Here is a 15074-nt window from a genome sequence, read left to right on the forward strand (position 1 = left end):
CTGTCTGCCTACCCTAACGGGAAATAGGCGTGTTGTTAAGTATGAATATTGTGTCTGACAATCCACTCTGACCAATAAATATCACATCACATCTTCTCTCTCACTCACTCACCGTGGCTTCCAGGTCCCTGCCGGTCTTAAGCACTTGTTGCATCTGCTGTTGACGGGAATGCAAGTCCTCTTCGAATTGCTGCCAACGAAAAAAAAAAGTCTGTTTATCACATATCCGGGGTAATTAGCAGTATTTACGCAGTCAACGGCCTCCGTGGTCCAGTGGTTTGAGCGTTCGGCTCACGATCCGGAGGTCCCCGGTTCAAATCCCGGGTACATATCACGAAAATCACTTCGTGATCCCTAGTCTGATCACTTGATTGTCTGAAAGTAAGATGATCCGTCCTTCGGAAGGCACGTTAAGCCGTTGGTCCCGGTTACTACTTACTGATGCAAGTAAGCAGTCGTTACATGAGTCAAGTCAGGGGCCTTTGGCGGCTGTTAGTAACACTGACACCAGGGTTGATGAGGTTGATACTCCACCTCACAAAACACACGTTAGAAGAAGTAAACTCACAAAAAATCTAGTACCTTACTCATTCAAAAGATATACATCATACATAGATATATAGAGAAAACGACGAACCAGAGCTAGATAATTGCTACATACATATTTACTACCAATCCAGTGCCTTCTAAAACTACCAGTGAGGGAATATCAGAGATCGTAACATGAACCCCCGCCATTATGACAGTTTTGACATTTGCAAAATAAACATGTATACGTTAATAAATTGTTGTAATTGAATGTACCTGCATTCAATACCTTATTTGGTGCCTCTAAAAATACCAAATAAAAGAAAGAAGTTAATGCATTGGAGCACAGGCTGGTGCAATAAACATATAATGACACGAACAAAAATAAAAAGAAAAAAAAATAAGAAAAAAATAATATTAATAATATTATTTCATTTTTTAAGTAATATTTGTATTTGTATACCTTATGTTGTTCAATAAGCGCCATGACAGTGTCCAGGTCGCCGTGCACGGGCGCGTCTCCAGACAGCTCACGCTCGCGCTTGCGTAGCCAATCGAGCAGGGCAGACATCGCGTCCTTGAACTGGCCCGAGTACAGCAGGGCTTCTTCAAGCTTGCGTTGTCTGGGGATAGTCAAAATTGAATTCAGATAGTTCTCCTTAACAACATAACTGACACCTATAATCTTCATCAAGTTACTATTTAAGATGGAACAATGTTTCCATGCCTTGCAAGCCTGATAATGGGAATAAAGCCTGGGAGTACCCCATAGGCTTTTGTTCCCCTGCGAAATATATGAAAAAAGGTTAAAAAAGGCCGCATATTTGGATTGCGTCGATTTAGAAGCTTGGTCTTTTTACAGCTTCAAATGACCGCTGACATGAGTATTAGATGTTAATTTAAACTTGATACTTCCAATCAAACCCGAGCAAAAGAGTCTTGATAGATGGTCGAACAGACGGACGGAAAACCATCCTATAGGGGATCCGATTTTCCTTTTAAGGTTTGCAACCTTAATAAACCAATGAGCCAAAAGACCAACCTGTCAACAGCCTTGGAGCACACAGTAGTCCATTTGGACTTGAGGTCTGTCAGCATGGTCTTCAACGTGGGCTCGTCAGCTTTAGGAGCCTTGTCCTTAAGGGTCTTTCCTGTCTTCATGGTCTGGTCGTACGCGGGCTGTTTAGCCGCGAGCGCCTTTTGGAATTCACGATGTTTGTTCAACCTGTTGAAAAATGTTCTTGTGTTAGTCAAAGATTCGGTAGATCATTGAGTCAATGATGACGAATGAAATGAAGATGATCAAAAATCAATTTGGATTTCTCGATGTTTGTTCAACCTGTTGAAAAACGTTCTGGCCACACAAGATCCTTGTCGACCACAGCTGGAATCATCCCCCCTAGCATTATCTCGTTTTTCACAGGGTCCGCTTACTTAACCTGAAGATTTGACAGGTCCGGTTTTATACAGAAGCGACTGCCTGTCGGAGCTTCCAACCCGCGAAGGGAAAACCAGCCCAATACAGGTTAGGTCACATACCTCCGAAATTGCATTTCTCGGGAATATGGGCTTCCTCACGATGTTTTCCTTCACCACTGAGCACGTGATGATAATTTATGATCTAAACATGAATACGAAAACAAATTCGACAATCACTGGTTTAGGCTTGTGCTGGATTAGAACCTGCGACCTCAATGTGAGAGGCAAGCGTTGTACCAACTGGGCTACCACGGCACCTCGACCTCAGCTGTACTACAAACGGAATGTATTGATGGCATACCTCTGTTTGATCTTGTCAGGGTCGTTGACCGTGGTCTCCGAGTTGAGTTCGTCCAGCTGCTTCTCCGTATCATTCAGCCAGTTCATCATGTTGTTCCTGCACATAATAATAGGCATTCAAAGACATTATTAAGGAGTTCTATAATGATTTAAGAAACAATTCAAATACTTTATACAGTTCTCGAGAGGTCAAAAGGCCACATTCAAGAAATTAAACTAAAAAAGCAATATAGCCAAATTTAATATTTAACATTTGTTGACACTGCGCACTCTAATTTTATATGCGCTTGCGCATATGTCAAATTGCAATATTGCTTTTCAGATCAATTGCTTTGTTGTGGCCTTTTTCATCATCAAATCTTTCAAACAAAACCTCAATTCCTCAACTCACCACATATCACTGAACTCCTTAGCCTCCTTGAACCCGTGGTCCAAGGCTCTGGTCCTCTCAGCCGCTTTGGCGACTACCCTCTCCCACCGATGCTGCACTGATACTAGCAAGTTCTTGATCAGGATGACATCCTGCTTCTGGCTGAAGTATTTGAGATGGGTTCCCTTCTTGTCCAGGTGAAGCATAGTCTCGCGGTGGGTAGCGACTTCCTTTTGGAAGGACTTGTGCTCTTCGATTTGGGCTGTAAAAAGATTTTGGGGTTAAGTGTTGGTTCTTCGTCTATCGTGTGAGTTGTGAGGTGGATTACCAACCGAATTGAATTGTTGGTGGAAGCAGGAGGGCACATTAAGCAGTCGGTCCCAGCTGCTATTTACTTAAGTAGGTCCGTAGTCATTACTTGAGGATTGTCAGGAGTCTTTGGCAGTTTTAACAATAACCATAATAACGAGAGAAGAACTTTTTTGAAAACTACAGGTTTTTCAACATTAAATCTCTGATGGGGATTGTAGGTGAAAAACTTGGGTGAAAAAGGGCATCAGTATATAGAACTCACTGAGCAGTGTCTCCATGACCCTGGAAACGGGTTTGGCGGAGGTGAGCGTCTTTTCGGCGCTGGTGAGCCAGTCCACGAAGGCTTGTAGTGCGTCGTGGAACTCTGTCGCTTCCTTCAGGGCAATCTCCAGCTTTATCTTCTTGTCTGATGCTCTGTGGAGAGTGAGAAATGAGGATTTGTGACTTAAGTACATATTTATTTAAAGCGATTTAAGATTTCACCAGGAATATAAACTTAGATACGTGTTTAAGCATTTGAAAATCGACCATTGTTAGACAATGTTAAATTACATTATTTGACAAAAGGATTCAATTATGATTGGCTGTTATAAAGGTACTTTGAAATACGAGTTTACTGGGTTGGGGTTTAGTGGACCAAGGTACTGGGCTAGGGGGATTAGGGCGCTTGTTTGATCAATGTCAACAAACCAAGCTCATAGGCGGCAGCGGAAGAGGGCGCGTGTGGTTGGTCACCACAATACGATGAGCAGGTGATGACTCGCCACTGGATGGGCCACCTATCTAGCCGACGTTATTATTAATAGCAATTCAGCCGTACCTGGCAGTGACATTATCCCATCGCGACTTCAAAGTCTTCAGGTTGTGGTGGAGCTGTGAAGTAGGGTTGGGCTTCTCCTGTCTACGAAGGTATTCTTGGCCTTGCTGCAAGACTGCTTCCACCTTCGGACGGTTGGCTTCGATCTCGTTGTACACCTCCTGTAGGGATAAAGTATGTTAATTAAAGTAAATGTTGAAGATTCCCGTCGACCGATGAGGGCTGTGACGAGAAGTGACGAGCCTTTCTTGGAGATGTTCCTGTTGTAAAAAATAGTAAGTAAGCTGCTTTTTTTCTTGTAGGCCGATCCTATCTACCTAAAGACTATGTAATAACGCTCTTTTTACTTCTATTTCGCAGCTTGGTCTATGCTAAGCCTAATAGGTTCGCGGACATGTTGCGAAGTAACCGATAACTCACCATGAACCTCTCAAGTTGTTCAGAGGCGGTCTCGGGCAGTCCCCCGACTGGCTTGGAGGCCGCGATGACACTGTCTACCTCAGACAGCCACGACAGCAGGTCGCCAATCTCCGCGTTGAAGCTGTTGCAAAAATACATTACTTATTCATTAGCCAGTTACAACTGGATCATCTGATCCTTCCTCTTGTCTCCTCCCAGCTCGAAGTTACCTAGAATATAAATAACTAGCTTTTTGCATGTTTGTCGCATGCACCCATGGGTGCGGATCGTCACCCATTAGATGCCTCATGACGTGTACAGCCGTTCTGGTAGACCTCGAAAAGAGATGGCGTGACGACTTGGACGCTTAGCGTAGGGACTGGCCGGAGTAAGCACAAGACCACAAGAAAATGAAGAAGGGGCGCGCGGTAAGGTATTCCTATATATTCCCATATATAGGTATTTAAGGTATAAGCGATCAAAAATATTTTAGTTAACCTCACTAGCAAAAACAAGTAGTTTTGTTTGTTTTTAGCCATTATAACTACATTTTTTATGAACTAGACAAGATCCCGATAATTTCGCGATCTCGAGTCAGGATTGCATTCTCTCCGCGATCGGATTGCGTTCTTCCGTAGGTCTCTCTACTATCTCCATACCAAATTACAACTAAATTGGTTCAGCGGTTTAAACGTAAAGGTAACAGACAGAGTTACTTTCACATTTTAATATTAGTATGGATTTTACCTCTGAGCTTCTCTGAGCGCGTCTTCCAGCTCGGACTGACGGTCTCGTGCCTTCTGTTGTAGCTCACGCCACTTTCTATTCAGGGTGTTCAGCTTGTCTGCAGTCTCGCCCGCCTCTTCTGTGCCTGTGGGTTGCCAGGGAAAAATAATCATAACGGCCAAGTTGCGGTGCTGCCATGGCGAAATAAGTCAAAATTTAAAATAAAGAAAACGAAAATATAATAAATACAAGTTAAATCGAAGGTCCTGAAAATTATAATATTCTTGTAATTTCCTTTTTAAAATCAGTTCAAATTAAAAGTTTTGTCTTGTCTCCTTAAAAGTTAAAAAAAAATTATAAAATGAAACCTCAAAATTGAAAGCTTATGCAATTGTAATTTGTAAAAAACCTATTTGAAAAAAAAAAACAACATTTGCAGCCTTAACAATAAAAAATAAACAAGCGTACACACGTTCATTCGTGTGTATAAATAGTTGACAGCCAAGCAAAATTTAATCCAATCAATTACCAAATAATTCGATTGAATTTTACGGATCCATCTTAGGACTTCGTATCAACAGTGGCTGCAAGTTATCTTTGATTACTTGTGGCTCTGCCCACCCCATTTGGGATTACGGGCGTGAGTTTATGTATGTATGTATGTATGTATGAATTTTACGTGGCTGTCAAATTCTTATTACGCACGTTCACCGCTTGTTTATTTTTTTATTATTGGTGATCTTGTTGGTTAAAGATAGTTTTAAATTATACAGAAGTATTAAAAGGGTTTGATTGAAGTCAAATTGTGCAAGAGTAGACAGCACATTGATTACGATATTTATTCTAAGCTAGACGAACACAACGACACTCAAAGCTGAAGCATTAGAGCCGATTGCAACGAATTGAAAAATTTTGAAAATGCTTGTCGAATATGACGAATTCCAATTTTAAATTTTGATAAACTGAAATGTTGATGTTGTTTAGGTACTTAGTTCATCATGCGATGGATGTACCTCTGACTACCCCAAAGTCGTGAGCTTTGAAATGTTGATTTGATGACGGTGGCCAATGGCTGATTTGAATTGAATACTTTACTAAGAATAAGGCCAGCGCAGACCAAGAGCAAAAGCGCTTCAACACTTCTTGATAACACTGAAAAAATACTTTATAACGATTCTCGTAAGGTGCAAAATTGTTCGACAATAACAAACCGCTCGCATCGGCTCGAGGCGCGGCGAGCCGATATTTTGGAGGAAGTATTTTGCACTTTATGCGACTGGTAATAGCTCTTGGTTTGCACTGCTGAAGTGTGTAGAATGGATTCCCGTGATAATATTCTTGAAAAGGAATAGTAATTGGTTGCTCGTAGGTTGACGATGAAAGTTTGGTCGACGATAAACGAAGTTAACAAAAAGTTTTAGTTTGATGAGACCAATCTCATCAAGCACAAACATGTAATTTAATTAAAACAAAAATGTTCATTTAATGTACGACATGAGTACAGATAAAACTAATCCTGCAAATCTTGAGTGTGCGTGAAATAGTATTCAAATTAGTAATTAGTTACTGTGGTCTTGTGGTTTACCGATTTGCTTCTCAATCAGGAGCACCGGTTACCAGACTTGTACCAATCAGTTATTAATTTATCTCAAGTGCAGTTTTCACTAACACAGTTGGTTCGACCATTACAGAGGGCGATACGCTCCCCACCTATTAAGTTGGTGTAACAGTAAGTTCAGTGTCTTCTGACGACGCCAGTTGATTTGCAGGATTACTTTTATTGACGACATGAACAATGAAATTAAAATTGAAATGTAACAATATGTATAACTTGATCGGAAACATTAATTTACTATTCTAATCGTTATCAAATCAAACAAAGAAAATAAAACCAAATAATTCTATTTACTACAGATTCGAATCAAAGTCAAAATGGAAACCGCGTTAACAAAAAATACTCTTAACAATTGCTCCAGCGCACTTCATCGTAATATCACGGATTCGAATTCTGGTCCGAGCTCTAAACCATTGAATTCGACATTTTTTTTTACCTTTGATGGGTTTGCCCTTTGCCCAAGACTTACCCGAAGGCATTGACGAGGCCTAATATGGAGCGAGCTCGCCCAGAAGACATTATGAGTTAGTATTTAAATTTGGGCCATAGATAATTGATATCACGTGGTTTCCAGGATAACTTTTATATGCGCGAATGTCAAATTGGTTTTTTAGATTAATTGCTTCAATGTGACCTTTTAGGCCGTCGGAAGCAGCAGCCTCAGGCAACGATGCCAGAAAAATCAATTGTCTAGTTTAGTTAGTTTACACCACAAATAATAAAAAGACTTAGAAATATTTCTGATCAAGAGAAAGTAAAAAATGGGGTTTAAAAAAGCAGAAGCGCGTGGCACATACCCGTACCCTGCTGGACGATCTGTGCGCCGGCGTCGTTGAGAGTGTCAACGCTGGCTTGGTGGGCCGCGATGTCATTGACCAGCACCTTCAGCTTAGCTAGTTCCACTTCCAGGATCTGAGGATCTCCGGCCACCTGGGAGAAAATTAAAGTTGAAATTACAAATCTGTACATACATAAAATGAATCATAATTGTATTACGATATTTTTTTATTTAAGAACATTTAGGGCCCTGTGCCGAGGTTTTTCTTCCAGCTACTTTTCCTCGGTCGTTTCAGGCGGATGAAACAAAACTTATATTTATGTAAAAAAATAATGAATAAATATATTATTATGTTGAGTATAAAAAATAATTACAAACATTTTGCTTCTATAGATAACCTAATAGAACGGCTGTGAGACGGGGCTTCGTCAAATTACCGTAATTTAAAATGATTTTTCTTCTTATTGGAATATGCTCTATACCCTCTTCGGTAGATTGACGAGAGGCCTGTGCCCAGCAGTGTATATGTTATATATTTTATGACGTTTAACTGGTTTTTTCTGATGCTTCTTTCGTCCTAATACAAACGGCATTTGAACTTACCGGCGTCAAAGTATCCAGCGTGTCGGACGTGTTCTGGATCCAAGCCAGCAGCTCTCTTAAAGCATGTTGGAGTTGTCCAAGTCTCAGAAGAGCTCTCTCCAACTGTTGTTGACGTTCCACCATGCCTCGGAGCAGCGCAGACCAGCGGGCGTTGACCTCTGTCAGTGGCTGTTTGATGGCTTGGGCCTGTTCTGACGACGTGCGCTCTGTCAGCTCTTGGGCTTGTCTGTAAGGTTATATTTTTTTTTAAATAAAAATACATTTCCTTTAACATAATATGTTCAAAGTATTCAAAGAAAACTCCACATTTCTTTATTTGGAAGTAGTTTGGAATGTGAAAAACGAAGAGAGGTGGTATAAAGTGTGTTTTTGACGTGACTTATTGTAGATTTGCCTCAGATGGCATTAACTACTTGGCCGGACAAATAGGGAGCGCTGAGGCCTCCTACCAGATAAAAAAATTAAGACAACAGAACAGACGTTCAGAACAGGACGTCGTCTGGGTAGTGGGCCGATAGCGATAAGCGCTGAATGAGGCAAATCGTCGACCACGCCGGCGGGTTAGATGTAATGGAGTTGTACGAAAATGGTGTTGGAAGAATTTGTAAGGTCGAAAGTTGCTTTTTATTCCGATATCTAATAGAAAAAGTATGAAAACCAGCGATTAAAGTACATACTGAAAAGAGGTTTAAATTGAGATGAAAGAGATAGAAGATGAAAATACAAACATTCTTAGTTCAAATAATCGAAGATCAAATTTAAAACATGCTTTAGTAACAAATCATCAGCGTAATGTTTAAAGGACAAACATAGATACAGAATTCAAAACGAAAGATCAGATTTCAGAGAGAGAGAGAGAGAGAGAGAGAGAAGGATCAACATGCAATCTTCTCTCCTGAGGGTTGTGAGATCAAATGACCAACCTCATCAAGTGTAAATATGCAAAAAAGGAATAAATGCAATTAAAAAAGCGAAACATGCATTAAGAATAAACCATCTTTAGACACTAGTACTGAATCCAGTCCCATCGAATTTTACTTTAAGCTATACCTGTCATTTTCTTATCCGTCGAAAAGGAAAGGGACATATGCTGTCAACTTAGTTCTGTCGGGTTATTGGCCGATGTAACATTTTTTACAGGGTTGTTTTAGATTTCCTAAAATTGACGTGTGTTCCGTAACTTTATGTCTGTCGATTACCCGTCCCTTTCCTTTTCGGCGGATAAGAAAATGACAGAAATAATTGAAAATAAAATTAGATGGTGTTTACGGGAAATAGCACCAGTATATAAGTTAGATACGGCTTCCCTGAAACTACGGCTGTTTAAAATAAAGTTCAATATCGGTTGTACAGTCATGAGCAATATCATGTACCCATTTTAGAACCCTGTCGCACTATCATATTTGACATTTAATGAAACCTACGGTTTAATTTGTCAAAAAAGTTAATGTGACATGGTTTCATAGTGTATACATATTAGTTCTCGTGACCGTACTGTGTCTTTACACGCCGCGGACACTTTTTTACAGAGATTGGTTGTCTATTTGTTACAGGAGGTCTATGAATATACGGTACAAAATACAAGCGATCACACATAAAGGATAATGTTAAGTCCTTGCCTCATCAATCCCCTTCAAGGTCGATCAGTCCACGCGTGGGAAATAGAAAACATAACAATTAGTTTACAAATACGGGTATTATTGATTTTAGACGCCCAATGTTCCGATTTTGGCTGACAAAACTTAAAATAGTTTAGTTATAGGCAGTATGTTCTGTTGATCTTAGCTTGACCTTTAAATGGACGAAGAAAAAAGTAATATATTTTGACAGCTCCAAAAATGGTGCCGTCCTTTACTTTCGCTTAGCGCGAAAAAGATTTGGCGCCAATTTCGAACTTTTAAACTAAATTGCAGTTTGGTTCACCAAAATCGAAACCACGGACAAAGGACTTTTTAACCATTCCCAACAACAATTTTAGGTGATATAACCCAAAGTCCTTTTTTGTGTGGAAATCCGGGACTCATCGGTGGGTGTAAAATACTTTTCGAGTAATTGCATGGCATAACAAAACCAGGTATGCTCAATCCTATGAAAAGCCGCCATTGCTAGCCGTTTGATGACGTAAGTGTTACCATTGACGTTAATGTTAGTATTGAAAATTAAATTAAATACTGACTCATGTACTTAATTACTATTAGTTGTCACATAAATAAAAATCATTAAAACTGTAAATAAATATTTTCAAAGTAAATTAACGTAACGCAGGGTGACGTCAGCTGGGCTAACCTGAAATGTTAGCTGTCATTTTAAAACACACCTGGTATTGTAAGTAATTGGGTAGTTTCCATTTAGTCAACAAGAAGTTGCTGTGGAATTTGTATGAAAACTAAAACCGTGACGTCATAGAAAAGCATGATAGAATATAGATCTAATTATTGCGTTTTTCTTGATTAAAATGAGTATATACATTAAATAAAAAGAAAAAAGTTGTTTTCATTAAGACTTTTAGACTTGTAGGACCTTGGAAAATACCCAAATAAATTAGCTCACTTTAGTGCAGGGATAGGTAGGATCATAACCTGTGCGGGGTAAAGTTAAAAAACAACAATATTTTTCAATAATATCGTTAACAATTACAATATGTGTTGTACCCCATTGAAAATTATCACAAAAATTAGCCGTCACCAATACATTAAATCAAGAATCTGGAGGCCTGCCAAGACATCTGAGAACGTCAACGTAAAATTCAACGTAATGAGAGCCATACATCGAATAGGTGTGAATAATTAGTTCATCTGATTATTTATTTTCATAGCAAAACCTAGTACACGACCCAATTACATAACTCGATAACTTTCACTAGCTGATGGTAGGCCTCCTAAGTTATACCATAAACCATTTCACTTCTCCGAAGTTACGATTAACAAAAAGACCATACCTGTTGAGAGCTTCGACCTTGACCATGTGCGGGTCGACCTCCTGTTTGAAGGAGGCGAGTTGCGAGATCTGTCGCTTCACGGCGTCGATGTCCGAGCCCAGAGGACCCATGCGCGAGAACTTGTCTTCCGCCTTGTCCAGGAACTCTTGCAGGTTCTAAGGAGGAAGATTGCAATTATTTTATAATTTTCAACAGAATAATTCAAACGTATACAATCTTTTCCTATCTATCTATCCAGCCTGTATCCTGAGAGAGAGGGTTCTGTTCTCTCACCTCTCTCTTTCACGCGATCTTTTCCGGTCCTGTGCAAGTCTCATCCATTGCTTTCCGGCATACCTCACAATGTCATCCGATCACCGGGCTGGTGGTTTGCCTCCATATCGCATACCATCCATTGGCAAGACGAGACGACATCGGATGGACTAAGGCTGTTACTGAATGGTGGCCAATCTTTTTACCTATAGAATAATAAAAATGCCATACCTGCAAAGTATCGTGGAATTCCATCGCCTTCTCCATGGCATCGATGAGGTTTTCTTCCCTCCTAGCGTAGAGCGCCGTGATGTTGTCCCAGGCACTGTCCAGGTCCTCCATGTGTTTCTTCACCTCTGGCTTGTCTGGCTCGCCGCATAGCGACATCAGGGTTGAGCCAGTCTTGCGGACTTTCTCAACCTGTGGGTGAAGTTTATTATTATTATTTGAGTTTGAACTCGAACTAATGCAACCCTATCCAAATCCCTGCATTTAAAACTCCTCTAGACCAATCCGTTCGATTAGATCGAGCGTCTTTTTCGGAGGAAGCTCCATGGCCTCCTGGGGATTCATTATGTGGCCCCCAAGTGTTCAGCTTCTACTGTGTATGAGAACCTCACAGCTGCAAAGCAGGTGTAATGGGGTCTTATCCTCCTTTAAACAGAATCTGCATAAAGGGGGCTCATTCAGTGTTAAAGAATGAGAAAGGTGCATTACAAGTATAATTTTATGTGAATTGAATTTAGTTACATATTCGTGGTATGTTTTGTACATTTTTGTGGGTAGTTTTTAATTCGTACCGATTTGGGCACCCACAGGCTGACTTAATTTTTTGTACCGAGACCTCTAAGCACTCTCCATATGTCCAAGTACTTAATGCCATTTGTTTCAAATCTACAATAAGTTACTTCGAAGTTTCAGGAAACTCGCTCTATTTTAGGTAAACAATTCTGCGACAAGAGCTCCAGGTTCAAGTCCCTTCCAAGTCAGATTTATCAGAGATAATTTTCACTTTGTAAGCTATTTATGTTTTGTTCGATGTTTGTCGGATGTGACGAAGTTACGTGTGTTTCTGATTGTTTGACAAATTGTATTCTTTTTTAGTAATAGTTATATAATTTAGTACAATGTATTATGTGATAATAATCTCGGAACTTTGTAAGACAAGAATAGAAATTAATGCGCGAGGAACAATAACAATTGTTTCGGAGAAACAATTATATTCATTTGTAAATCGTACACTTCCTTGGGGTTTTATACAATATCTTTTACTTTAACGTATTGTGTAGTAAAGCGAACTCACGTCGGGCTTGGTGTGGTCGATCTCGTGTCGTATCTCCTGCAGCGCGACCTGCTGCGCCTGGATGGCGCGGGGCTGCGCGGCGGGCGGCGGCTGCGCGCTGAGCGTGTCGTGCAGCTCGGCCAGCGTGGCCATGACGGCGTGCAGCTGCGCCCAGAAGCGCCGCGCCGCCTCCAGCGCGCTGTCCAGGGATTGGCCTCGCTCCGTGCTCGCCTTCTGCACCTCGTCCCATAGCCTGGCGAGCAATTACGAGCGTCATTGCGGGCTGATCACTCCATTGTCAGAAAAAGTTAAGATTCTGTACTTCGGAAGACACTAGACCACGGAAGCTGCTAAAAGTAAGATGATTCCGTGCTTCGGAAGGCACATTAAGCCGTTGGTCCCGGTTATCAGCTGTAAAATCACCACCAGCCCGCAATAGAGCAGCTTGGTGGAGTATGCTTCATATCCCCTCCGGTTGTTTGAGGGTGGCCTGTACTCAGCAGAGGGACGTATATAGGTTGTTTATGTTTTATGTTTACTAACTTGTTAAGTTTGTCGAGCTTGTTGCGTATGTCCCTGACGGCGGGGTCGGACTTGCTCGCCTTGTTGATGACGTCAGTGGCGGCGCGCTTCACCGCGTGGTACGCCTCCGAACGCTTCTCTAAGTCCTCTACCAGCGCGTTGTTCTCTTCTATCTGATCCCTGTGATAGAAATGAATTTGTTTTATACGTACTTTATTGTGCTTGTATATAGAAAAAAAAATATATAGGTACGGTCACGAGCATTAATATGTATACACTTTGGTACCACGTCACATTAACTTTTTTCACAAATTGAACAGTAAGTCTCACTAAATGTCAAATATGTTAGTGCGACAGAGTCCTAAAGTGGGTACATGATATTGCTCATGACTGTACGTAACGTTTCCAATAAGAAAACAAAAGAAAAAAAAGATTTATTGACAGTCATGAGCAATATAATGTACCCACTTTAGGACTCTGTCGCACTAACATATTTGACATTTAGTGAGACTTACAGTTCAATTTGTCAAAAAAGTTAATGTGGCATGGTACTAAAGTGTATACATATTAATGTTCGTAACCGTTCATAGAAATTGGTGCTGATTCCCGTACACACCATCCAAGTTTATTTTAAGTTATATTTGTCATTTCCTTATCTGCTGAAAAAGAAAGGGACGGACAATCGACAGGCATAATTCTGTCGGATTATTAGCCAATGCAAATTTTTTATAGGGTTGTTTTAGATTTGTGTTTAAAATTGAAGTGTGTTCCATACATTTTATGCTTGCCGATTACCCGTCCCTTTCCTTTTCGTCCGATTAAAAAATGACAGATATAACTTAAAATAAAATTAGATGGTGTTTACAGGAATTAGCACCAGTATAAGATCCCTCAAATTAAGGCTGTTCAAATAAAGTGCAATATCGGTTGTATAGTCATCAGCAATATCATGTACCCTTTTTAGAACCCTGTCGCACTATCATATTTGACATTTAATGAGACTTACGGTTTAATTTGTCAAAAAAGTTAATGTGACATAGTTTCGTAGTGTATACATTTAATACTCGTGTATAGGTACGAGGAGCTCGGTGGCGCAGCGGTAAACGCGCTCGGTCTGCGATTGTTGAAGTTAAGCAACTTTCGCAAAGGCCGGTCATAGGATGGGTGACCACAAAAAAAAAGTTTTCATCTCGAGCTCCTCCGTGCTTCGGAAAGCACGTTAAGCCGTTGGTCCCAGCTGCATTAGCAGTCGTTAATAACCATCAATCCGCACTGGGCCCGCGTGATGGTTTAAGGCCCGATTTCCCTATCCATCCATAGGGAAGGCTCGTGCCCCAGCAGTGGGGACGTTAATGGGCTGATGATGATGATATGTACGTACTGGATCTTGGGCGGGTGGGCCGACACGGGCTCGGCGCGTGCCAGCTGGTCGCTGGCGCCCGCCAGAGCCCTCAGCATGCCCTCCAGCTTGTCCGAGAACTGGCTTGACTCTTGTAGCGCCTGGGGACACAACATACTATAAGTCAGATCATCGGTTTAGGAGACATACATACAGACATACATAGGGGACATAAAAACCGGACCTGTCAAATCTTCAGGTTAGGTAAGCGGACCCTGTGAAAAACTGGATAATAGGAAGGTGGTGTCTAAAGCCCTGTTCCGAAGTTTTTCTTGCAGCTATTGTTTCTCGGCTGGACAAGTTGAGAAGCTGCAGTAGTTTGCAGCAACAGAATACGTAGCATAAAAACATAGAATACTTCTTCATAGGCACCATTAAGTTTCATAGTTTCCGGCCAAGTAGTTAATGCTATTTGGGGGAAATCTTCAATGAGTCACGTTAAAAAAAATCATTACGATGTCACAAACACCCTGTATACTGCTGGCTGATATCTCTCACCTGCTCCAGCTGCTGCTGCCGCTGGCGCAGCTCGGCCCTGAGCGCGTTGTACCGCTCGCAATCGGCGTCGACGATGTCCTGCAGCGTGGCGGCGTCATGGTCACCACACAGCCGAGCGAGCGCCTCGCCAGTCTTCACCAGCTTATCTACCAGCGGCTTGTGCCCGGCGATCGATTGTTGCAGCATCTGAGGGTGTAAAGTTAACAGTGTTTATGATAGATACAATATATAATAGGGAAAGCGTATCAAATCTTCA

At 41.1% G+C, this 15074-nt stretch overlaps 1 protein-coding gene across 19 annotated transcripts in view; it reads right to left on the minus strand.

The window, feature by feature from the left end:
- LOC126376453 (microtubule-actin cross-linking factor 1) overlaps window positions 1-15074 on the minus strand; it is a 278361-nt gene that overhangs the window by 31163 nt on the left and 232124 nt on the right. For 18 of the 19 annotated variants that reach the window (XM_050023773.1, XM_050023772.1, XM_050023782.1 and 15 more), the window contains 17 exons: window positions 14819-15004; window positions 14303-14421; window positions 12943-13101; window positions 12421-12652; window positions 11349-11537; window positions 10866-11020; window positions 7928-8153; window positions 7344-7476; window positions 4953-5076; window positions 4227-4347; window positions 3810-3967; window positions 3252-3403; window positions 2699-2939; window positions 2309-2404; window positions 1571-1753; window positions 992-1151; window positions 113-190 (listed from right to left, as the gene is read on the minus strand). In XM_050023773.1, the coding sequence (XP_049879730.1) occupies window positions 113-190; window positions 992-1151; window positions 1571-1753; window positions 2309-2404; window positions 2699-2939; window positions 3252-3403; window positions 3810-3967; window positions 4227-4347; window positions 4953-5076; window positions 7344-7476; window positions 7928-8153; window positions 10866-11020; window positions 11349-11537; window positions 12421-12652; window positions 12943-13101; window positions 14303-14421; window positions 14819-15004 (2712 nt within the window). The remainder of the gene's footprint in view (window positions 1-112; window positions 191-991; window positions 1152-1570; window positions 1754-2308; window positions 2405-2698; window positions 2940-3251; window positions 3404-3809; window positions 3968-4226; window positions 4348-4952; window positions 5077-7343; window positions 7477-7927; window positions 8154-10865; window positions 11021-11348; window positions 11538-12420; window positions 12653-12942; window positions 13102-14302; window positions 14422-14818; window positions 15005-15074) is intronic. The other variant, XM_050023765.1, reaches the window with a different exon arrangement.

This window comes from Pectinophora gossypiella, chromosome 21 (genome assembly GCF_024362695.1).
Source record: "Pectinophora gossypiella chromosome 21, ilPecGoss1.1, whole genome shotgun sequence".
Lineage (NCBI taxonomy): Eukaryota > Metazoa > Arthropoda > Insecta > Lepidoptera > Gelechiidae > Pectinophora > Pectinophora gossypiella.